At 39.6% G+C, this 24,579-nt stretch overlaps 2 protein-coding genes across 5 annotated transcripts in view; one reads left to right on the top strand and one right to left on the bottom strand.

Moving 5' to 3' along the window:
• The window catches only part of LOC124641773 (facilitated trehalose transporter Tret1-like), a 10,823-nt gene extending 4,809 nt beyond the window's left edge, over positions 1-6,014 (top strand). The window contains exons 4-11 of the mRNA XM_047179971.1: positions 21-207; positions 659-823; positions 1,441-1,577; positions 1,863-1,955; positions 2,833-2,944; positions 3,288-3,402; positions 3,850-4,002; positions 5,894-6,014. Coding sequence (XP_047035927.1) covers positions 21-207; positions 659-823; positions 1,441-1,577; positions 1,863-1,955; positions 2,833-2,944; positions 3,288-3,402; positions 3,850-4,002; positions 5,894-5,924 — 993 coding nt within the window. The 3' untranslated portion in view covers positions 5,925-6,014. The remainder of the gene's footprint in view (positions 1-20; positions 208-658; positions 824-1,440; positions 1,578-1,862; positions 1,956-2,832; positions 2,945-3,287; positions 3,403-3,849; positions 4,003-5,893) is intronic.
• LOC124641772 (coatomer subunit alpha) lies at positions 5,778-24,579 on the bottom strand. Of its 4 annotated transcripts, none has more exons than XM_047179968.1 (22): positions 24,242-24,579; positions 23,410-23,526; positions 22,183-22,419; positions 21,442-21,579; positions 19,905-20,068; positions 19,165-19,302; positions 18,654-18,737; positions 18,197-18,344; positions 16,934-18,085; positions 16,354-16,506; positions 15,597-15,817; positions 15,033-15,170; positions 14,525-14,628; positions 13,741-13,907; positions 13,024-13,221; positions 11,435-11,616; positions 9,397-9,529; positions 8,823-8,931; positions 8,164-8,299; positions 7,510-7,685; positions 6,959-7,174; positions 5,778-6,552 (listed from the first exon to the last, which is right to left on the bottom strand). In XM_047179968.1, the coding sequence occupies exons 1-22, from the start codon at positions 24,467-24,469 to the stop codon at positions 6,089-6,091; spliced, it is 4,803 nt and encodes a 1,600-aa protein (XP_047035924.1). In that variant the 5' UTR covers positions 24,470-24,579; the 3' UTR covers positions 5,778-6,088. The 4 variants fall into 4 exon arrangements, with proteins under 4 accessions (XP_047035924.1, XP_047035923.1, XP_047035925.1 ...); XM_047179967.1 differs by having other exon boundaries at positions 21,442-21,594; positions 24,242-24,578; XM_047179969.1 differs by lacking the exon at positions 16,934-18,085 and having other exon boundaries at positions 18,155-18,344; positions 21,442-21,594; positions 24,242-24,575.

The following is a 24,579-nucleotide window of genomic DNA, read 5'->3' as shown; positions in this document are numbered from 1 at the left end:
AACATGTACCAATTCTGCAGGACAAAATCCGCGGCGCTCTCAGCGCGTTCTTCCTACTCTTCATCAACGTGGGTTTCCTGCTCGCCTACGCCATCGGGCCGTTCACCTCCTACTGGGGACTGACGGCTACGGGGGGCATACTGTCGCTGCTGTACTTGCCTTGTACCTGGTTCATACCGGAGACGCCTTTCTATTTGGTTTACAAAGGTAAGGAAATTCTTGGTAGAGGAATATTCTATTGATGATTTGTGACGAGGTGATAATGTATAGCTTCCATCACTTTGGATTATGATTTTTTTCTACTTATACAATCACGACTGACTTGAGGGTTCAGCAGACTTGGGACCTGCTATTAAAAGTTTTTCGTTTTGATAAATATTAATCTAACTATAGGTGCATTAGGGGTAAGAGTATACCAGCCTCACTTAAGGAGTATACCTAACCCAATGTATGATTGCCGGTAACTTTTACATGGTCTACTTTTGTGATAAATAATGAAACATAACCAGCTCCAGGACCTGATCAAAATACATAGGTACATATGATATGTTACCAAATATTTTCTTAGATATTGATCCAATCTTTCCACATGTGTCTCTAATATGTGTTATCCCTTTAACAAAACCATCAACTCACAAAATCAATTTTCTAAAACTAGGAGACTTAGAAGGAGCGTCTTCAACCCTCCAATCTCTCCGCGGCACGTCCAAAGCCGCGGTTCAAGCGGAGCTGGACGGCTTGCAGGCGGTAGTGACGCGAGAGTACAAGGACCCGCCAAAGATACAGGACCTCTGGGCTTCTAGGGGAAACGTTAAGGCTTTGGGTAAGAATTGCAAGATACTCTAGGAGGCTTAGAAGGAGCGTATTCAACCCTACAATCTCTCCGCGGCACTTCGAAAGCTGCGGTTCAACCAGAACTACCTAGACGGCTAGCAAGCTGTAGTGACGCGAGAGTACAAGGATCCGCCAAAGATACAGGACCTCTGGGCTTCCAGGGGAAACGTTAAGGCTTTGGGTGAGAAACTATTTACCCAACTACCAAGAAGGGCTATGTTTTCAAGGTACTTTAGTTCAAGAACTTTTAGAGTGGGAAGCAGAAGGTGCCCAATTTTTTTCCTGTGAGACCGTTCACGTGACCCAAAGACTGGTTTTTGTTGTGGTCAAAACATATACGGAATAGGATTTTTTAGTTGCCATATTTTATTATTTGATTCCATCCGACATCTTTGTAAACTCGGCGTGATTATTTACCGAAAAGATCACCCGTCCAATTTTATTTTTCTAGCTTTTTCAGTCAATGATTTCCACAACCCAATAACCTATTAGATGCTTTGGTCCCAAACAACACTTTAACCACTTTCAGTCACTCAATTTTCTAAACCGCCTAAAGTTTGACAAGAACTACACCTCATATATTTTACCTCATATTTCCTCCTTCAGGTATCTGCGTATTCCTCGCGATGTTACTGCAACTGTCCGGTATAGATGTGCTGCTGTTCTACATGGAGGAACTTCTCTCAAAGGTCGGCACCAGTCTGTCGCCTTCTGATGGAACCATCATTATGGGAGTTGTGCAGGTGAGGGAGAAAGATATTATAAAAGATGATATGAATAGGTCGTCTGAATACCAGACTTTTGTAGAAGTTCAAAAGTGGTGTTTTGAGTACCACTTTTGAAAGTTCGCACGCGCGCACGCGTTCTTTTTATTTCGTATGTTAATTGTGTTAAGTCATTATATTGACATGTTATACAGTCCACTCGTATTATTTACTCCACCTGCTGACCTATCATCGCATCAGTGGCCTAGAAGCTGAAGATGTTTTCAGGTATAATGTCTCATTTTGCAAGAACACTTTTTCCAGGTGGTGACGAGTTGTATCACACCGCTGGTTGTGGACCGTCTTGGAAGGAAACTACTGATGTGGACCACGTCACTTGGACTCACTATATTCTTGGTAAGAATTGCCATTGGTATCCTTTTACGTAGCGTAGGATGTCCTCAGGCACGGTGGAGTGATGACTTGCGCAAGACGGCTGGCAGGAGCTGGATGCGAGAAGCCGAAAATCGATCTCAGTGGCGTGCACTTGGAGAGGCCTATGTCCAGCAGTGGACTGCGATAGGCTGATGATGATGATGAGGATCCTTCTACGAACCTACATAAATCGGTAACTGGCTATAGTTTCCGCAAAATACAACGTCTAACAAATGTTCTCGTATTCTCTTATCTGCTCTTCTATACCTACACTCACTTTTGCACTCCCTAAATACACCTTTATATAGATACTGTCCCTATATGTATATGTCACCGAAAAATAACAAGACTCGTAAGTTGATCAATTTTCTAGGTAGGTAGTTGATGAACTCTCGGAAAATAATAAAAGGCATTTAAAATGTACAATTTAACGTATGTATTTTAGTAAGTTGATTAATTTACGGCGTCTTGCCGATAAATCACCCGACAAAGGCAAGGTGTACGTTGATTGGTTAAAAGCTCTCTGAATAAACACATGCTAAATCCTTGTAAGGAATGCTGTCGACCAATCAATAAAAAAAGTGTATTAAGAAGTGACGGATAATAGTGTACCGTCAAATAGTAGGTACACTTTCAACTGCCGTTTATTTTCCGAGAGTTGATCAACTTACAAGTTTTGTTATTTTCCGGTGACATATACATCCTTATGTACTTCCACTATGTTCAGCCATATCGGATGGATGTACAACTTTGAGAGCTGGACCCGCCCCTGTGTCATATTTTCCATCATACTTATTTTCCCGACATATTTATCGCTTTTTGTATTTAATTTAATTCATGTTTTTCTTTATGCTATCAGACTCTGATCGGCGTGTACGCGCTGATGGACTCGTACTACAAGTACGACGTGACTTCCATCGCGTTCCTGCCGCTGCTGTGTCTCATCGTCTACATGATACTCTTCACTTTGGGTGAGTTTGTTTCTTAAATAAAAGATAGAAAAGACTGAAACTTATACGAATACCTACTATAAAGCTGAAGAGTTTGTTTGAACGGGCTAAGGGCTGGAACCACTGGGTCGATCTGAAAAAACATATTCCACATTCAACCCGCGTCCCATGGGAACTATTTCACACACCCGGTTAAAGCCTATAAATGAGCTATCTCTATAAATGGGCTATCTAACATTGAACGATTTTTTTAATTAGGCCAGTAGTTTCTGAGGTTAGCACCCTATAAAATACTCTTCAGCTTTATGATTTAAACTTTCGACTGCTGAAGTTAAAAATACTAACTTAAGGTTATTTACCTTAGGTGTGGGTCCAGTACCATGGATCTTGGTGGCAGAGATGTTCCCCGTGAAGACCAAGTGCTTGGCAGGAGGTATCTGTTCCTTCATGTGCTGGCTCGCTGGCTTTGTGTGGACTAGGTATGTTGTGGAGCACACGATATTTTCTTTTATTGTAGTAGTAAAAAATGTATTTAAGTGAATTCTACATATTTTGTCAAAGAGAAAGAAAGAAAGAATTACCATTTACTCTCACAAACAAAATAGACCCTAATAAGAAGAGAATCCTAAAATACTTCTATGATTTCTATGAATCGTCCCAGGAGTAAACCAAGAGAATACCACATTAGGGAAGACCAGGTCGGAATTAAATACAACAAAGTAACCGTTTGTTCACCGGTCAAATTTCGCGTAACATAAACACCCTAATTTGTTGGTCCGTCTGTACCGTGGCTCTTAAAAGAAGAACCTATTTGGAGACGGTTTTTTGTAACCAAAGATGGTTTGTCAACGATAGTTCTGAACTACAATCCATCAAAATCGACTGATCCGTTTTAAAATTATAACTCCTTTTGTCATCATTACCAGATTTTTCCGCGACGTAGCGGCCTCCTACGGTATTTACACAGCGTTCTGGATCCTAGCTGTGTGCTGTGGCATCGGGTTTATATTCTCCGCCACATTGCTGCCCGAGACTAAAGGCAAGACCTTCGATGAGATACAGGATATGCTTAATAATAGGTGAGGAAGATACTTTTTTTGTGTCCGTCACCCAGGCCAGATGTTGTCGAAAATGGTCATTTGGATCTTATAGATAATTAGTTGTGCGGCTTCTGTAATTGTTGCGCACATTTTTAAATGTGTTGCGCTTATAGTTTTTTAATTTCTCTACTTTGAGACGTGATAAAATACAATAAAATAATGATACCTACCCATTTATGGGCCAGGAACACGCCAAGTCAAGCAAACAGTTTGTAATAAAAACTACCTAAGTTTGTTGTGATCTGTCTTTTTTTAATATTTAACACTTCTGGTTCCCAAAAATATTTTATTCTATAGCCATGGTATCCTTTACTTCAGTGGCGAAGGGTGGTTTAATGAAATAGGGAAGCCGCAGCAAAAAAAAAACTGGGGGGGGGAGTACTCAGGGATGGGGGGGAGAGGTAATGGAGGTAATTTCTCAGTCCACCTTTTAGCACTGACTGAGAGACTGATAGTTTGAACATGTTTTCTCGAGGAAATCGGCAGATTATTAATATCTATAAAACTTTATTATCTTTAGTTAGGTATATTAACTAGGTACTAGAATCTGAGAAAACTTGGCACTAGAAACAATACATTTTAAGTATTTAATTTACAACGGCCTGTTAGCCATTGATATTTATCGTAGGTATTTATCCGTCAGGACGTTAGTAATTTTAATATAGACGTAATATTGGTAGGTAATTCACCCGAGCGGCGTGCCCGAGTTTTATAACACGTTTTTATTCTCAAAACTTAACCTTGAAAAATAAGTTCCTTCCTAAAGTAAACAATCTGTCGGATCGGAAAACAGTCTAATGCGATAAATGCTATAGGTACATTAAAAAGAAACCTAATGCCAACTGTCTACGTATCAAAATACATCATTTCAACGTAGATATCTCTATTTTCACTAGATACACACACTGTAGTACTGTACTTGTACTGAGTACCAGGTCACACAGTGCGATCGCGGGAATTAGTAGGGAGTAATGATACTGCCAACTATTTAATCAAAATTATATACTTGGTGAATTCATAAAAATAAATAAATTCCCAACTAGGGTCATTAAATCGCGGAGAATCTTAACACCGCGATTCAGGATTTGCATAAAAATGCACAACGCCATCTATGTTGACATAATGTAACTAAAACACACACACGAACTATGTTATTTCCAAATGATACACACACTATTCAATTAAGTAATACAAAGAACAAATTGTTAATGGTATTATCTAAAACAAAATAAGAACAATGAGAGTGAATTTGTCTGATTTGTTTGTTTACATATTTGAGAAAGCGCTGTCACTCGCGCGTAGACAGATATAGCTACTCTACTCTTGACGCGTTCTTTCTCGTTCACTCGCGAGTTTTGATTGGTGGAAGCCGCTCCGTGAGCCGGCTTACCGCTCGCCCTTATTTTGCGAACATCGCGCGGCGCGGCGTGGATGACGTCACGCAAGCGTAGTTTTGTATGGAGGAGGAAGCCGCGGCTTATTTAGTAGGAGCAAAATGTTTCAAGTAATTTATAGACAATTTTTTTTACGGTGGTAGGCGTTTTGTTATACCTACATATTTAAATTGTGTGGTTTAAATAATTATATTAATTATACCTATACCTATATTATAACTTATACCTATGCTTCTTTCTTGAAATTCGAAAGGGAAGCCGATGGGAATCGGCTTATAAGGACGCCTCGCCACTGCTTTACTTTATTGATAAGATATTTTATCGAATGTTGTACGTACTTATGGGAAATATTAAGAACAATTTAAAGCTTGACAAGAATTTATTGTTTCTCTCGCTTATAGTACAGAATATACGTATTTATAGTTTATATGTACATCTTTTGAATAACACATTATCAATTCATTTTTATTTTTCAGAACTAAGGAGGACAAACCAGTAGACGTATAGAATCTCCAATCATAGACAATAAAAAGTTTCTAGTTTTAAGTCTCTTGTAATCAGCTGTTATTCGAAATAAATTATTACAAAAAAACGTGATACAATACTTTTATTCTATAATCTTACAGTAATTTCTATATAATTGTATAATAATTTATAAATAAAGAACATTTTTATCTCTGGAACTGTAGGGGGCAGATTCTTAGTCCGATGACATCTTTGCCGATTTCTGCTACACCACAGACCGGGCAGAGTTTTCCTTTGTGTTCGGGCAAGAAGCTTGCTCCACAGAGAGAACACTTCTCTTCTGGCTTTCCTCTGTATATAGGTTTATAGCTGATACCACAGATATTGAAGGGATTATGCTCATCATATAGAAGCTGGTGTTCATCTGTAAGTGATTTCTCGCAAGCTTGAAGGATCTTTCTCGCTTGTTGAGCTACTTCTGGCCTCGGGCCTAATTCGAGGAGTCTCCTAGCGAATGAAGCTGCAGTTCTGTAGTTCTTGAGCTTGAAGAACATGTTGAGAGCTGTTCTTAGAGTCAGGATCTGGTGGACTGGTTGCAGTTTGCAGTGGGTGAAGTAGGCTGCCATTTCGCACGTGCGTTTTTGCTCTTCAAGTGTGTTTTTCGGCATTGCTGTGGAAATAAAAGGACGACATTAATTTATGTGGCGTTTAAATATATAGGAGAGTTCTTTAGATGCTTTCTCTAATATAGACTCCAATTTGTAATTTATATGGAAATATATCGTGCTTTCCGTATTTCGGAAGGAACAATATACGTGTGGGTCCCGGTTACCATTTGAACATCTTTGGTAGTCGTTACGAATAATACGAATAATCAGAAGCCAGAAAGTCTGACAACCATAGTCTCACCAAGAGGTATCAGGTTGCCCAGGTGACTGGATTGAGGAGGTCAGATTGGTAGCCGCTTTATGCGTTGCGTTCCTCGTAAAACACTGGGACTCAGCTGCAGCCAGTTAGACTGGAAGCCGACCCAAGCATAGTTCAGAAAAGGCTAGAGGCAAGTGATAGGGACCAACCTTTCCTGGCAGTCTCCATCTGCAGCCCCAGCAGGTACTCCCTGGCGATGTTGAGGAGCTGCTGCGCCTCCGTCAGCTCGGGCTTGGTGTCGAGCTGCAGCAGCGGCACCGACATGGCGATGCGCTGAAGACGCTCTACGGCTTCAGTGAACTTGCCCGCTGTAGTTAGCTGGTAGCATTGTTGTAGTTGCGTTACGAGGTCGTTCAGTTTGGTCGCTGGAAGTAGAGAATGGTATGTATTAATTTAGCTGTAGAAATTATTACTTTGTTGGGGATATTTTTGGTGAAAAGTTGGGATAATTATGTCTCAAAAAATGTGTCGTGCCAGCGCGTCTTTTGTGCATTTGACAGATGTCAGTTTCTAAGGGATAAAAGTGTTCTGTACTGACTGACAGGGGCTGTCAACTGATTCAAAAACGGTCAGACCATCATGTGGTTCTCAGAGTTTCTTTTATTTTGGCATCATGTTAGTACGACACACTACGCGAACGTCAGCCGAGCGCAGCCGAACATTGCCGAACGTGTCACCATAGCAACCAGTATGTACTCACTGACTACGGGCAGCAAGTCCTTGCCGCTGGCCTCCTTCCAGTTGCGGTGCAGGTGTGCGGACAGCGGCGGCAGCGACGCCAGGGCGCCGAACGTCAGCCGAGCGCGACCGAACATCGACACGAATGTTTCTAAGTACGGCTCGAAGTTTACGATGCCCACTTGCTCGTTCAACAATCTGGAAGCACAGAGAAAATGTGTTAGATTATGTTCAACATTGACTGGAACAGAATAAAACAGAATTCCTTTCGTTTCCTTCAGTTATCACAAGATGGGTAGCAAGATGGGTAACACACAAACGCACGAATCTCGGTCGAAGCTATCCACCGTTACCAATATCGCGCGCCAGCTTCGCTGCGCCCGTGATACATTAATTACATGATTTGAACCTACAATTTGCGAAAATGCCTCTCTATTTGTCTTATTTACCGTCATCCGATTTTTACTTAATAAACTGCATCGAAAGTATAATTTTCTCAAATTTTTTTGTTAAAAACCAATTCCAGGTATAAGAGAGTGGTAGGCCCACCCTCTGATATGGGAGGGATATGAACACATGCGCGCACTTCAGATGAATTTTTATGGGGAAAAAATGTTTTATTTAAAGAAGAAAACTTCGCAAAATTTTCGCAAAATTCAGTTAAAAAGCTGCGTACCTGAGAGCTATCTCGAACTGTCCAGTGGCGATGTGGTCGTGTGCGGTGCGTAGCTTGCCGGCCGCCTGCGCCGCGCTGGTGCCGCGAGTCGGTGCCACGAAGTACTCCGTACCCTCGGCACCACCGTCTATGTCAGCTAGAGAAGGAAATATGTCGTTAGCTTGTGTAACGAGTTAAAGTTTGTGTAGGAACTGAAGTGTATGTAAATATATACATATGTTTGTACCCAGAGCTAAACTTGTAATTTTTTTGTAAAAATAATTTGCAAATACGAATTAAAAGACTTACGAATACCTATATAAAATGCTCGAGGGCATAACATAACCTGCACAAGTTTATTTTATTCATTTGACTAACGATATTTTTTTTTAATTTTTAGTGAAGTGAAGTAACAGTAGTAAATAGTAGATTAAGAAATAGTATATGTAGCAGTGGTAATAAATGTAAAATATGTAGCAGTGATAAGTACCTAAATGTAGAATATGTAGCAATGATAGAACCTAAATGTAGAATATGTAGCAGTGATGTTGCAGAGTGTAAATATTATTTGTAAAGGTAGTAAATGCAGTAGTTTCCAGAAAATATCTTCAGTTAACAATGCACTAAAAATTCGTACAAAAACATTTAATTTCTTTTCAAAATAATACAAGCGTCCTTACCAGAAACAGGCACTAACTCCTCAGGCAGGTCCAGGTCTTCATCCCCGACATCCCAGCCGCCGTCATCACACGCGTCCTCCATTATCTCTTCACCTTCTTCACCCTCAACCTGTGGAGAACAAGGTATTTTTATTAAAAGTTGCATTTTTAATATTATTTATCTGCAAAACACAATAGGGCCAAACGGTGCTTGAATTCCTACTGATTTTCAAGCAGTTTTTATCACTCGATAGCGTAATTCTCGAGGAAGGTTTTAGTAGGTATATAATTAGTTAAGTTTCTGTACTTATTCTGTGTACATTAACGATATTTGTTGAAGATGTAGTAAGATCAATAAAAACGCTGCCGTAATAAATCCTCGACATATTAACACAAAACAATGTATGGTGGTATACATAGGTCTAGAGACTACTATAAAAACCTCCGCGTTCGAAGTCACAGGCGTCTGTAAGTTAAATATGATGCTAACAATAGCGGATTCCTAAATAATACGTCCTCGTCGTCTCCCAACAAGCACCGGCTGCCTTGAAGAAACTTCTGGCAACTCCCAGCCGCCATAAAGTTAGTCAGGTACCTTGTTCTCGTCCAGCACGTCCTCGTCGTCTCCCCAGGCGCCGGCGGCCTCGAGCGGCTCGTCCGCCACGACGGCCGCCACGCCGCTCGCAGCAGCACCCGCGCGAGCACCGCCAGCTACCTCGAAGAAACTCCTGAGAAATTAATAGTTATGTGAAAGTTTTTGGTGAGAAAATGGGACGACGAGTAACTCGTGTGATCTTTTGAAACTGTATTTAACAGTACTACAATTTTTCGCTCAGTCGACTCTGGTCTCGTTCGACTAGTGTCTTACAGTCACGGTATGAAAATCCACAGTACAACACAACAATGAAATGAAATGAAATGAAATCGTTTATTTTGCAAGTTGGACATTACATCACTTTTACACGTCATTTTAAGAACGCTGAGGTCGGCATTTCCTAACTGACTGATCCCTGAGAAGAAACGCCGAAACAAACTCAAGGGTCATAGTCTCTTTTAAAGTCCAAACATGTTATAAATCAAGTAATATCATGTGTGAGTGTCACCATGTACGCGGTCTGGAATGGCCTTTTGAGGAAAGAGCCACATCAGGCTGGAGCTGACCAGTCCCAACAGACGGCACGCATGTATCAGTCGTCGTGTAGCTCAACCATATCTTAGGGAGCTCAACGACCTGTCACACGACGATACCAGATCTGCAGAACATTTGCGTAGGCCATTCAAAAATACTCAAACCCGCCAGACAGTATTTATGTTATAAGAATATATAATGTTTCTCGCATACACGATACTCACATTCACAATAATAATAAAAAAATACAATTATAGTATATAAATGTCAATAAACAATGTCATTAATAAAATGTTATCTGATGATAATATATATTTAAATGTCAAAAGTAACAATACACAGGCATTTGAAAAGATATCACTCACTAAGCGAGCAGCTCATTCCCAAGCTTTTTTATCATTTAAATAATCAGATATTTTGTAATATCCTTTTTTCAAAAGTTTGGATTTTATATGATTTTTAAATTTCTTGATAGGCAAATCACGAACCGCTTTGGGAAGTTTATTGTAAAAGCGTATACATTGACCCATGAACGAGTTGCTTACTCTGTGGAGGCGAGTAGCATGTACAGCAAGATTATGTTTATTCCTAGTATTTATGCTATGAACATCTGACATTTGAACAAAGTCAGTTATGTTTTTACGAACGTACATTAAATTTTCAAAAATGTATTGAGAGGCAACAGTCAGAATATTTATTTCTTTGAATTTCTCTCTGAGAGAAACTTTTGGACCCAGATTATAAATGGCTCGAACAGCTCTTTTCTGTAAAATAAATATAGTCTCAACATCCGCACAGTTTCCCCAAAGGAGGATCCCATACGTCATTGAACTATGAAAGTAACTAAAATAAACTATTCTGGCTGTGTCCACATCGGTGATTAGACGGATCTTTTTAATAGCATAGGCGGCGGAACTAAGTTTTCCTGACAGTTTAACAATATGTGGGCCCCATTGGAGTTTGGAATCAACGGTCAAACCAAGAAATACCGTTGACTCAACAGGCTTCAACTCTACTCCATTTAGTTGTACATTAGTTTGTAACTGCCTTACGTTGGGCGTTGAGAATTTAATTAACTTCGTTTTAGACTCATTTAAAAGAAGATTATTGACATTAAACCAATGAACAACCTTAGAGAGTGCATTGTTAACTTCGTCAAAATTGTCGAGTTGGCGCTTGATTTTAAAAACGAACAAAACCAGTTTATCTCTAAAGAACCGCAACAAACAATTTGAAAGTTACAGTGCTACAGTCAGTCACACAGAGATAGCGATCAAACTTAGAACGCCTCTATTTTTACGTCGGCTGTCGGGTTAAAGTCAAATACAGCATGTTTTCTGAGATTTTGAAAAAAAAAACATTTATTTGCGAGAAAATGACAATACAAAAGTAATATTCAAAAGTACTTACTACTGTTTAAAAAAAAAACAATCGCGTTAGATTAAATGAAGCCTGTTTTGGTAGTTATTACTTTAAAATAATAAGTAAATAAACAAAAACTTACTTCGAAACAGCCAACAAAGGCCAGTTAGGCTGAGCATTATGCACCGGTAGTGGTGGTCTCAATAGTTGTGCATCGGGGTTCGGTTCCGGGATAGGCAAGTTGGCAGCTTCTAACATAGCCTTTAGGTTTTCAGCTTCCTCGGTCTGTTTGTGGTTTATTGCTGTTAGGTAGGCGAGGGATAGCTGTGGGAGAAATATAGGTGATTAGATTTACATACGTAGTTATTTTTAGTTGGTTTGTAGAATTATAAGCAAAGGACATATCTAACATGTTTGGAGTTATTTAATTGATTGGCTAAATAATGTGGGGGATTTTTACTGCAAGTTTACGAGTAAGAAGTTAAATAAAAAACAAATATATGTGTAAAGTAGGTACTTAAAGACACTTATCAATTTAATGTTCAGAACGTGTGCCAAAGGTGCTATCAATTAGGTAAAATGAAATAAAAAAAATAAAATAAAAAAATAAAAAAGCCCTTTATTTCTACCATCTTTTTATCAATTAGTCATAAACTGGTAAATAAGCTGGAATGATAAATGGACAATTCTTCAATGTATTATATAAATACATACACATACAGACAAGGAAATTATAGATAGTTCAACTCAGATTTGCGCGCGGCCCTATGTGTGCGTCGGCTTGTAAATATACAACTTTCATTTGTATGACAGTGACGTCGTCCGAGCATGACGTGTTCTTATCGCTTTTGTTATGGGTACAGTTGTTTACGAAAATGTCTAGTTCTTCACGGAGAAAACGTTTAAGGAGTCAGGTAGCGTTTCAAAAAATGAAACAACATTCAAAGCTTTTTATTATTACATTTTACAGTTTTTCATTATTTTCTCATACGTTTTTTCAAATTGACATTGACAGTATCTAAGAAATAAATGAGGTGAAATATCTAAGATGAATTAAATACTCCTTACATATTTTCTAGCTCGGGGTACGCGGACAATAAATAAAAGTGTGGACTGAGAATGTAAAAAAACGTATAATCTAGTATAATAATGTAAACAAAATGTGTGCGGAATTTTAAAAAATTATATTGCTTCGCATAATGTCGACCAAAATAAGACGGAAATAATGAAACTCATAAATGAACGTTTAAGTCAAATTGATGAAGGGATGTGGTATAATACTTGTCGACATGTACAAAAGAAAAAAGAAGAATACTATAGACATTTTGACATGGAGTCAGAATTTATAATTCACCTTGGAGAGTAGCGAATCCGAAAATTCATCATTTGATTTTTCAAGTAGCGATTCAGAATCATTATAAATATATAAACATTAAATTACGTAATAACTGTTTTTCTTTAAACAGCCGTATACAACCCCTAAATAACTGTATTTGTACCCGACTGTACCTCTTGTCACGCACACAAAGTCACTGTATATGTACAAGGGTTACCCACACATAACCGCGCGCAAGACTGAGTTGAACTTACTATATGTTTGTATAAAATTAATGTGTTTTAACCTCGGGGAATAAATATTATTTTGAATTTAAAATTCTGGTAGTTAGCCATCTAAGTAGCAAACCACTATGTAATTTGAAAAAAAAACTATACTAATTTAAAAATTCCTACCTGTCCAGCATTCTTCAGCAGACGTATAGTCTCCCTAGTGTCACCAAGTAACAAGGCTCCCTGGAACTGCGCGGACACGTCCTTGCGTATCTCAGCTATCTTCATCATCTTGCGCAGCTTCTCAAGGTTGCCAGTTATCAGGTACAGGAAGGATAGCTTGTCGAAGTTCTTCGTGCGTTGGTAGCACATTTCTACTATCTGTGAATTACAAAAAAGATATACAGTTACAGCCTTTTTATCGTCCCACTGCTGGGCACAGGCCTCCTCTCACACGAAAAAGGATTGTGCATTGATCACCACGCTTGCTCAATGCTGGTCAATGGGAGTTAGCAGGGGGAATATGAATGAACTTAAACCTTTTTTTTAGGCCTTTAAAATGTAGTTTTTTTTTTGGCCTTTTGCATGTGGTCATCGCTAGAACTATAATATCCATCTACATTTCTTTATGGTCCAGGTGCACGGAAACTTTGCAACTTTTGTAAATGGCATACAGAAACACACCTGCGTGGGTCGATGGATAGTAAGGTTAAGCAACATTTAGCGCGGTTGGTTATTGGATGGGTGACCATTTGTCATGACGACGCGTCACTTAAATATCTTTGGCAGTCGCTACTGATAGTCAGAAGCCAAAAGTCTGAACCTCAGTCTTACAGAGGATTTTATGGATTGGTAGTTAACACATAGTTGGGAAAAGGCTAGGCAGATGATATAACATACCTGATGATTCCCACTAGCGAGTGCAGCTTGAGCGAGCTTGTCCCAGGCGGCGGGCTCGTCTAAACTCTTGGCGGCCTCTAGCGCCACGTCAATGTTGCCGCACTGCAGCGCTAGAGAGAGGCGGGTGCGAGCGTCCTTTACGAAGTGTAGCGCTACTTCCGGGTAACCTGGGTAAAGAAATAGGGGGGTTTTATACAAATTAAGATGGATGGTTTTATACAAATAATGATTTTTTTTTCGCGTTGTCGCCAATAGCTTGTATTCTCGAACGAAGGTGCCAGCTTCGCCGAAATTCAATAAATGTTCGCACGACATTTGTTACTGTAGCGAGTAGACCAAAAATAACAAAAGCGCGTTAATGTGTAATATAAAATACCGAATATTTTGAAGTCCTTTCATATTACTTCAGAACAAATGATGTGACTGAAAATTGCTTCAAATCTATATATAAATCTAAATATAAAAATGAAACCCGCTTTCCGTTGTCACGACATATCATGAAAACGGCTTGACCGATTTGGCTGAAAATTAGAGGGGAGGTAATTTAGACCCGGGAGTAGGTTTTAGAATAGTTTTTGTCACCATCCGGCTACGGGACGCGGGTGAAACCGCGAGCGAAAGCTAGTATCCTATAAAATTCAAAAGAAAGTTTTAGTGGCGAATATAACGTCATATTATTTCCAATTTTTTCATAATTTTATCTACTATTTTTTTATTCCTTAACATTCCCTTCAACAACATTGTTATTTAAGCTGTAAACACATAATAAACATTATAAACTTACCTTTCTCCTGCAAGTAAGCGATGATGCTCTGTCCCACGAGCTTGGCAGTTCGCACCATGTGCAACACTTGGTCATATTGACGGGTCACCAACGCTAGCTTGAACCTAAACAATAATAGGAGATAGTATTAATAAATAACGAATGTAGTTCAAATAGTGAATATGTTCTCAAAAGATTTAGATTAGCGACGAATAGTTGTCCTTTAATCGTCATAAAGAACCACGAAGGAAGGCAATATAGCGGAGATGCCATAAGTCAGATAGGTCAGATGCATTATTTTAGGTCAACTACGAATGGTGGTCGTGACCAAAACGATCAGTTTTGAGTGAATTAAGTAAGCGTACAGGATTTCTGAAACAACGATTTTTGATAATACAAAAAAAGGCTTTTAGAGACGGAGACAGTAACGTTCCTCATCCCCCGCAACCCTGCATTTTGCGCCACTTTCTTAGGAGATTTTTCATTATGACATCTCCGCAAGTTTATTCTCTATGACCATAATACAGACCTGTACTCAGTAGGGTCGATGTTCAGCACTTTGGGGCGACACTCTCTGTCGAGGCACAGCACCCGGGCGCCCGCCTCGCTCGCCAACACCTTCACTGCGTACACGGGAACGTCTAATGTGCGGATGATGCCGTAGTCACTGTAACAAATAATGTTATAGGTTAAAAAGTAGAATTTTATATTGCACTGAATTCTAAGAACTCGTGACGTGACTAAGTCAAAACTGCGAGAGTCGATCAAAAAGAAGGTTAAGCAACGCTTTGCGCGGTCGATCAGTGGAAGGGTGATAATCATGATGAGTTCTTTGTTTTTAAGAAGGCACGATAAATTGGTGGGTCCCGGCTGTCGTTTGGGCAGTCTTTGACAGTTCTTAGGGGTAATCAGATGTCGGAAAGTCTGGCAACCTGTTTTACAAAGGGATTTAGTTTTGAACGGGTACCTATTCTGAGGAGATCAGATAGGCAGTTGCCCTATGTTAAACACTAGTACTCAACTACATCAGTTTGGACTGGAAGCCGACCCTAACATAGTTGAAAAAGGCTCTGCACATGATATTATGTCTTACCCGTCCTTACAGCAGTACTTGATATGGTTAGCGGTGGTGTATATGAACACTGGCTGCGGGGTGCTGTCATCGAAGGCTCCAGACTTGACCCTGGCTCCCTCGGTGACTGTGCACAGCTGTTCCAACTTCTTGGTGCAGATCGTCACGCTGTGCTTGCCTAGGAGGGCTACTAGGGACATGTCGGCGTTCCAGATTGCGTAGCGGCATTTTGCGATTTTTACCTGTGACAAATAAAGAACGTTAAGAAAGTAATAATATTTGTTCAGAAAAAAATTTAGTTGAGATTTTGAATACTAAACTGACTCTATGCAATATAAGTATTTTGAATCTGGTTCTTTCATACTACATAGGTCCCTCACCATATAGATTCGATGATATGAGAAAAAAGAGCTAGGTTATAACGAAAAGAACTCTATTTATGTCCCAAAATATTAAAGAACGTAGCGCAACGACAATCAAGCTGATTGTTGAACCATCCCATTCCAAAACGGCTAGCCGTAATGTAAAATGACGGATTATATAATCCTACTGCTATGTATCCATAAAGCTTAACTTAAGCTTTAAAAGATTATTTCTTATCCAATTGCTTGAAATAATTCCCCCTAATAAACTAGCTTGTCTAATAAACTTAGTTAAAAAAATTGTATAATATAATAATTGTATGTTAGTCTTTACGGCATACATATATCTATGGGCCAATGCAGCCGGAAAATAGAGGTATTTTGTTTTTTTGGATTTTAAAATTCTAGAAACTCACAGAAGCAATAGTCCTCTTTTGCTGCACATCCAAGAGCTGAACAGCATCAGGTTCTCTCAGCAGCAGCATACCAGTGCCGGCGTACATGATCTCCTCGCAGGTGGGGGTCGAGATCTTCTTGGAGACTTCATTCTTTAGGTTCTTGATAACCAGCTGTTGGAGGTAAATGTAGGTTTAGTAAGACTTTTAGGGAATAAATCATCTTTGAATGCATGTAATCATTTTGAGGTATTCTGGAAGATTCTACAGGAAGCAGAATATACATTTTTATGATTAAGTCGTACCAACCAATTTGACTCTTCTTTAAAGAAAAAAAATCACAATCTGGCTAGGCGTCTTATTCTAGCTGGCACAAAAAAGTTTAATGCCTTAGCAACGTCATCATTATCATCGTCACCATCATCATCAACATCATCGTCACCATCATCATCATCATCATCGTCATCATCAGCGTCACCATCATCATCATCGTCAACATCAGGATCATCATCATCATCGTCATCATCAACGTCACCATCATCATCATCATCATCATCGTCATCGTCAACATCAGGATCATCACCATCATCATCATACATACCTGGTTGTTCTTCTCTAGCGCCGCGAACCGGTTCCTGGCGACCCACACGGCGGTGGTGGCCTGGCCTCGCGCCGGCTCGCTGGTCATCATCATCATCATCATCATACATACCTGGTTGTTCTTCTCTAGCGCCGCGAACCGGTTCCTGGCGACCCACACGGCGGTGGTGGCCTGGCCTCGCGCCGGCTCGCTGGTCATCATCATCATCATCATCATACATACCTGGTTGTTCTTCTCTAGCGCCGCGAACCGGTTCCTGGCGACCCACACGGCGGTGGTGGCCTGGCCTCGCGCCGGCTCGCTGGTCATCATCATCATCATCATCATACATACCTGGTTGTTCTTCTCTAGCGCCGCGAACCGGTTCCTGGCGACCCACACGGCGGTGGTGGCCTGGCCTCGCGCCGGCTCGCTGGTCATCATCATCATCATCATCATACATACCTGGTTGTTCTTCTCTAGCGCCGCGAACCGGTTCCTGGCGACCCACACGGCGGTGGTGGCCTGGCCTCGCGCCGGCTCGCTGGTCATCATCATCATCATCATCATACATACCTGGTTGTTCTTCTCTAGCGCCGCGAACCGGTTCCTGGCGACCCACACGGCGGTGGTGGCCTGGCCTCGCGCCGGCTCGCTGGTCATCATCATCATCATCATCATACATACCTGGTTGTTCTTCTCTAGCGCCGCGAACCGGTTCCTGGCGACCCACACGGCGGTGGTGGCCTGGCCTCGCGCCGGCTCGCTGGTCATCATCATCATCATCATCATACATACCTGGTTGTTCTTCTCTAGCGCCGCGAACCGGTTCCTGGCGACCCACACGGCGGTGGTGGCCTGGCCTCGCGCCGGCTCGCTGGTCATCATCATCATCATCATCATACATACCTGGTTGTTCTTCTCTAGCGCCGCGAACCGGTTCCTGGCGACCCACACGGCGGTGGTGGCCTGGCCTCGCGCCGGCTCGCTGGTCATCATCATCATCATCATCATACATACCTGGTTGTTCTTCTCTAGCGCCGCGAACCGGTTCCTGGCGACCCACACGGCGGTGGTGGCCTGGCCTCGCGCCGGCTCGCTGGTCATCATCATCATCATCATCATACATACCTGGTTGTTCTTCTCTAGCGCCGCGAACCGGTTCCTGGCGACCCACACGGCGGTGGTGGCCTGGCCTCGCGCCGGCTCGCTGGTCATCATCATCATCATCATCATACATACCTGGTTGTTCTTCTCTAGCGCCGCGAACCGGTTCCTGGCGACCCACACGGCGGTGGTGGCCTGGCCTCGCGCCGGCTCGCTGGGCGGGGAGTCGGCGCCGTCGCGTGGCGCCGCGTACAGCTCGTACGTGCTGTTGTCGCCTATACGCCAGTTCACTAGCACGCACCATTCCGCGTGGTTTAGTGACATGCTGGCAAACAAAAAATCAAAACGTCACCATTAGACAGAAATTAGTAAACAGACATACATATCATAGAAGAAAAAAATCAGCGCAGGACGTATAAGTCGGCATCTATACTCCATTGGAGTAGGCACGTAACTTTTACGACATATTAATTTTTTCATACAAATACAGGTTAGAGACGATTTTTCAATCATCAGTCAACTTCTATATGAAAGAATATGGCGGTTTGACATATTTTCTACACAAAATCTGTCAAAATATCAAACAAATATCTTTCTTGCATCGCTATTCAGACGAAACGTTGATAAAACTTACCTATATGGTTGGTTTCTGCCGCCTCCCTTGATTTGCATAACAGGAGCGTCGCGATTGGTTGCCATGTCCAACTTGCGAAGTTGCCTGTTACAAAAATAAATAACATAAATTTTTAAACTCTGTAAACTATGTACTGTTTTGACAGGATACTGCCATTCCTAGATTTTTTGTATTGCAACTGAGATTTCTGAAAGACATGCTAACACAAAGCAAAACTCGAGGTATAGATTTTTTATCTAATTTTAAAAGAGATAATATGCAAGTTATTCCCAACTTCACAAGCAGAGCTGGGCACACTGCCAGTCGACAGCAATGTGGTAGAATTTATTGTAAATTTTTTGTCACAATTTTTTAGTGTTAATGTAAATATATCTTTTATACAATTTTGTAAATAAGTATATAAATAAATATGAAATCAGCAGTGTTCAATTTCAATTTGAAAACTCACTCCTATATGCATATTTTAAAGACATATCGAAAATAAGCTCATTTTAGAATCCTTGTAACTTACCTATCCTTAATATAGAAGAGTATGTTGTTATGCACAGCGTAAGCAGGTCTCTCTCTTTGCAGTTTGAATAATATCATTCCCGCGTCGTGGCCTGCAGCGAACAGGTTCAAAGTCGGGTGAGAGGCGAGCACCCAGTATCTGCAAATAAATTGTTAAAATTAAAATTATTTAAAAACTAAGTTATGTTTAAGCGATACGGCGGAGTTTTCTGGATGGGAGATAGATTTGTAGATATTTAATTACACTAATTATAACTTAAGAATGGTTGAAAAGTCGAAGCTGAAAATTAGAGGGGAGGTAGCTTACACCCGGGAGGACTTTCTGGCGTGATGTTTGAATCGCAGACACAGCAACCTGTGTTCCGCTAATTTATTTTTTGAGAAACTTATGTACTCCTCTATGTACTACCTCATGTGCTTCCTTAAGTGCTATGTTATGTACTCCTTAAGTACTCCTAAGTACTTCCTTATTTACATCCTTACGTATTTCCGTATGTACTGACTATCGATAATTTAAATATCGACAAATTTATCCCCCATCCCCAAAACTGGAATTCATCGATCACATTCCAATCCACGCACAATACTAAGTCCTTAAAATTGTATTTAAGTCAAACTTGTATTAATTAGTAAATCCCCTCTAAATTAGCGGCCAAGATACAGGTTTTACCTATTTTGGGGCTAATTGACAGAAATTGTACTTTTTTGGAATAAAAATTCTTATTCTTATAAACCACGTACCTCTCATGTTCCCTCCTAAAGGAGTGCAAGCAGGTCCTCTTAGTCATGTCCCAGACGCGAATGAACTTGTCCTCGCTGTTGGAGAGGATGAGCTCGTGGCGCGCGTGGAACAGAACGCAGGACACGTTGTTGTAGTGGCCGCGGCATGTGTCTACTTCCCACGCCTGAAATGTTTGTGCTAGTCAGAGATTGGATATGGTAGTGTTTTTTTTTTTGGTTTAATAAATACTTTTTGAACATTGAGCGCCTGAGGCTTTCTTTTAGTTCTGTTTATTTTTTATTGTTAAATACTTTTTGTCGCTTCTTGTAGAGCACTGGTACTCGGCTGAATCCGTTTAGACTGGAAGCCGACCCCGACATGGATGGGAGAAGGCTCGGAGGATTAAATACTTTTTGCACATTGCTTAGGCTTTCTTTTTCTAGTACTGTTAAATTCTGTATTTGAATGAGGTTTTGCTAGACAGTTTTGATTGTAGAAAATATTAGGAGTAGAATTTCAGTTGAGCAACTCAGATAGAGCAGTAACTTAAACTTTTTTTCTGTCAATTTTTAAATAATAATCACCACAATAGAGACTGTTATTTATTACAGTAAACAAAACAAAGAGCGTATACGCACTTTTTTTACAAATTAGCGCAGAAAGAAATATGTAGAATGTTAATATTCAATTTGATAACGTTAAACCACAAAATCTCCATCGTGAATAAGTAATGATTTAGCTTACCTTTATGTGTAACGCCAATTATAATTATTGAACATACCTATTGTTATAAACTTTAAGCATAGAATGATCCCTGTTGGAAAAAGGACATGCACAAGTTCCAAACCCAAGGAAAATTATGAACAAAGAAACATCCTAACCGATATTATTTACAATAAAAATGTAAATGGTCCTATGCATATGAAAAACTGACTGATAAAGGATTAATCTAACAAAAGAAACTTAAAGAAGTTTAAAAGTACAAGCTCCAAAACTCCATCTGTTAAAATTAAAAAGGAAGAGTGACTAACAAAACAGCAGCTTTTGATTACATATTTGATTTTATACACATATATATGTTTATGCCGAATCAAAAGCTGCTGTATATGTTGCAGCCAACTGCTTAAAATAGCAATTCTACCAAACAGCTAGCTAGCCCTTTGACTGAAGAACGCCATCATCTCACGTCTATATTTGTCCTCTGCAAATTATACATAAGGACTTTACGTATTGAAATTAAACAAACCGAATACCTAATGTCTAATAGTTTTACTAGAACTTGTCACCAGAATGTCAGTATGTTTATTATGTAGAGAAATATTTACAAAATCCAAAATTAGAAATTGTTTTAGTTACAGCTAGCTGGTGTCGAAACCTGATCGAAATAGACGCCTATTAGTTCCTAAAGACTTTTACCATAATCAAAGTTAGAGTATTAATTAAAAATTAATCAGAAAACCCTGTCACAAACTCCCAAGATGGCAAAACACCCTTATATGTACATGAAGAAGGTTGAAAATGCCAAAACACTGTCCATTGCACCCTTATATCAGGTACCTTAGCGTCATTCATCCTCCACAGTTTGACTTGTCTGTCATCCGCAGCCGACACAATGAGGGGCAGGCTCGGGTGGAACGCTGCCCAGTTCACTCCTCGGTCGTGGCCCTCAAGCACATGCTTGACCACAGCGTCAGCCTGTAAAATCAGTTGCTTTCAGCAACATTGGTGATGTGTTATAACATCGATATAGATACATACATAATTTATATTTTGTTTGTTTTTGCGTGCTCAGTAATAGAGTTATATAACTCAAATTTATTATAGAAAAAATATAATTTTCAAATTAACCATGTATTTTGGATCTAATCTGCAATTTTAAAGTTTATTATTGAGCATGTTATGTATGATGTGTGTGTGTGTGCAAAATATTATACATAAAAATAGTACATCGGTTTTAAATGCAATAAGCAGCTAGGAAAGTACTTTTAAAACAGTCTATTAAATACTTTATCAATTCATTTACATGCCTGGTATATCTTTAGTTGATGTATAGGATATATTTCAATTTCAAACCACATAATACAGCATGATGCAGATAATTTACTATTTGAATTTACAACAACATCCAACATATTTGACTCCATTTACTGTTTTCATAATATACTTTAATATTTATATAGAAAATTAAAATATTTTCTTTTGACTTTTATCAATATATCAAAACAACATTTTCTTAAAAAAATCGCATAAGCTCAAAACATAAGAACACACACAACACTTAAAAAAGGTTTATTATACCTGTCCAAACAGGTCCGTTGTCTGCGGGTTTCTCAAATGCTCAGCCAAGCCTGTAGGACCGGGAGCCACACTTTTTTTCCTCAGACCTGAGAAGTCCCACACTCGAACCGATTGGTCCAAAGAGGCGGATACAAGAAGGTCCTCAGTCGGGTGGAATTGTGCGCACATTACATAGTGGTTGTGTCCAGTTAGCACACTGATGCATTGTCGGGATTGCCAGTTCCATATTCTTATGGTCTGAAAAGTAATAGAATTATAGTTACAACTTATGTATAGTATGGACAGTTGTCACAAGATAATTACACAGTTGAGAGGTAGATGTTTCTACATCTAAAGTTACAACAGTTTTTGTTTTCTTTGCTACTAGCAGTGGGTAATATTGCCTACTGAATAAACATCATAGACAAGAGAAAATGTTTTGCAACATAAGTAAATTGTGTGTGGCATTGGCTGATTCCGTAATTGATTACGGCCTAAGTAGCTACGGACGAACATACAAGACTTATATTGAAGACATTTACAAGTTACAGTTACGCATTTTAAAAACGATAGTACCCAAAAAAATAAAACAGCAATTCCAAGATGATGACTCGGGTTTATTTAAGCACTGTCAAATTGTTAATGTATTTGATAAGGTACGTTTACGCGTTATAAGTGAAAATTGTCACAATATTCTCAATATCCGTAAATACGAAAGGCTAAAGTCGTTGCGTTGTTTAACATATTTACCTACATTTATCATACCTAAATCTAATAATATCTATGGAACAAGGACGTGGGAATGTATGCTACCATCATATTTAAATGACCTGCCCATTGAACTCTGCAGTAAAATAAATCCTAAAAACTGTCAAAAGATACTAAAGAAGTACTTTCTAGACTGCAGTGCGATCTAGAAAGTAACTCCTTATGTATATATAATGTATACCTATGTATAAATGTGTCACCGAGTTGCCGTGGCTGACATACCACTGTTAAACCCGCGATGGTTTGTGTCGGTATGTTTACTGTTATGTAACCAAATTGTAAATCTGATATTTTGAATAATAAATAATAAAAAAAAAAAAAAATACAGGTGCAATGACATGCTTACTTAATTTTAACTAGGTAATTTTTATTTATTTCTAATGTTATTTAAGTTATTACATGTATTGATGTAATAAATGCTATCTTTCTCCATTTGTGGGATATTCGGTCATGACAAAATGATATAAGTAAAAAACTTACCTGATCATCAGAAGCACTCAGTATCCAGGGGTATTCATGGTGGAAGAAGGTTGTGCGGATGTAGTCCAAGTGACCAAGCAGAGTGAACAGGCACCGCCTCTGCTTATAGTTCCATACCTATAAACATGAATAAGATATTATTGCATATCTACCTTACTAATGTAAAGATATGAGAGAGAGAGACTGTCTCACTGGCTTCAGCAGGAAGGACTACAAACATGCTGCTAATCAGACAGAGTGCAACAAATTCTGTGAGCCCTACGTCCCTGATAAGTGACAACACGATGTGTCACTAATGTACTTAATTGTAAGGACTTCTGCTAACCTTACTAGGACAAATTGCAGTAAAAGGATATTGTTTTAAACAGTCTCTGAATGTGTAATCACATAGCCATTTACATTATGCTAAGTAAATGTGAACAGACAAACAATTAGTTAAACTAAACCATCTGTTAAACTGTAAGATTGTTAGCCCTTATAAAATACGAAAATAATAGTGTGGTTCATTCTATAGAATATATTTCTAATCATAACATACAGATATAAAACGTTTTAAGATAGACTATTAGTTATTGCATCCCTAGGCTTAACTTGTTTGGTACAAACACTCATACATATTTTAGTGGACAGGAGATTACAACCTGTGTAATATGTAACTGATAACATGGTTATTCAAGTTAATATTGCATACTTAGTCGAACAGACACACTTCTGTATAGTGTTATGATACACAGCTAATACATTTGTAACGCCTGCTATAATATACGTGTCATAAACATGACGAAACATACATGTAAAAATTAGGGCTGTATCACCCATCCCCGTCACAAACCTTGATCTTATAATCGTCACCACCGGACACGAAGAGCGGCTGCTGGATGTGGAAGCAAATGCCACGCACAGGACCGTCATGTTCATCAAATTTCTCCAGCAACGTACACATACGATAATCCCACAGCTGAATCACGCCATTGTGTAAACTCGCCAAAACCCATGGCCGCTTCGCATGAAAGGATATACCTTTCACCCTCGCCGACTTAGTTTCGAACTTTGTTAGCATATCTCTTGTATATTTCAGAGATATTCACGAAAAATCCCATAAAACAGAATCGCTTTACACCATTAAACGTCAGTCGACCGGCTGACGTGACACGTCCAACAAAACTAGAG

Source organism: Helicoverpa zea, chromosome 23 (assembly GCF_022581195.2).
Source record: "Helicoverpa zea isolate HzStark_Cry1AcR chromosome 23, ilHelZeax1.1, whole genome shotgun sequence".
Taxonomy (NCBI): domain Eukaryota; kingdom Metazoa; phylum Arthropoda; class Insecta; order Lepidoptera; family Noctuidae; genus Helicoverpa; species Helicoverpa zea.
This window is presented reverse-complemented; position numbering and strand designations above follow the sequence as displayed.

Bases quoted from the DNA above. Each gene is read 5' to 3' on its own strand.
- LOC124641772 (XM_047179967.1), bottom strand. From the start codon at position 24,469: ATGCTAACAAAGTTCGAAACTAAGTCGGCGAGGGTGAAAGGTATATCC. The intron at 22,420-23,409 runs GTAAGTTTTTTA...ATTACTTTTCAG, and splicing joins TGAGTGCTTCTGATGATCAG to ACCATAAGAATATGGAACTG. The intron at 18,345-18,653 runs GTAAGTTTTATC...TTTGTTTGCCAG, and splicing joins GGCAGAAACCAACCATATAG to CATGTCACTAAACCACGCGG.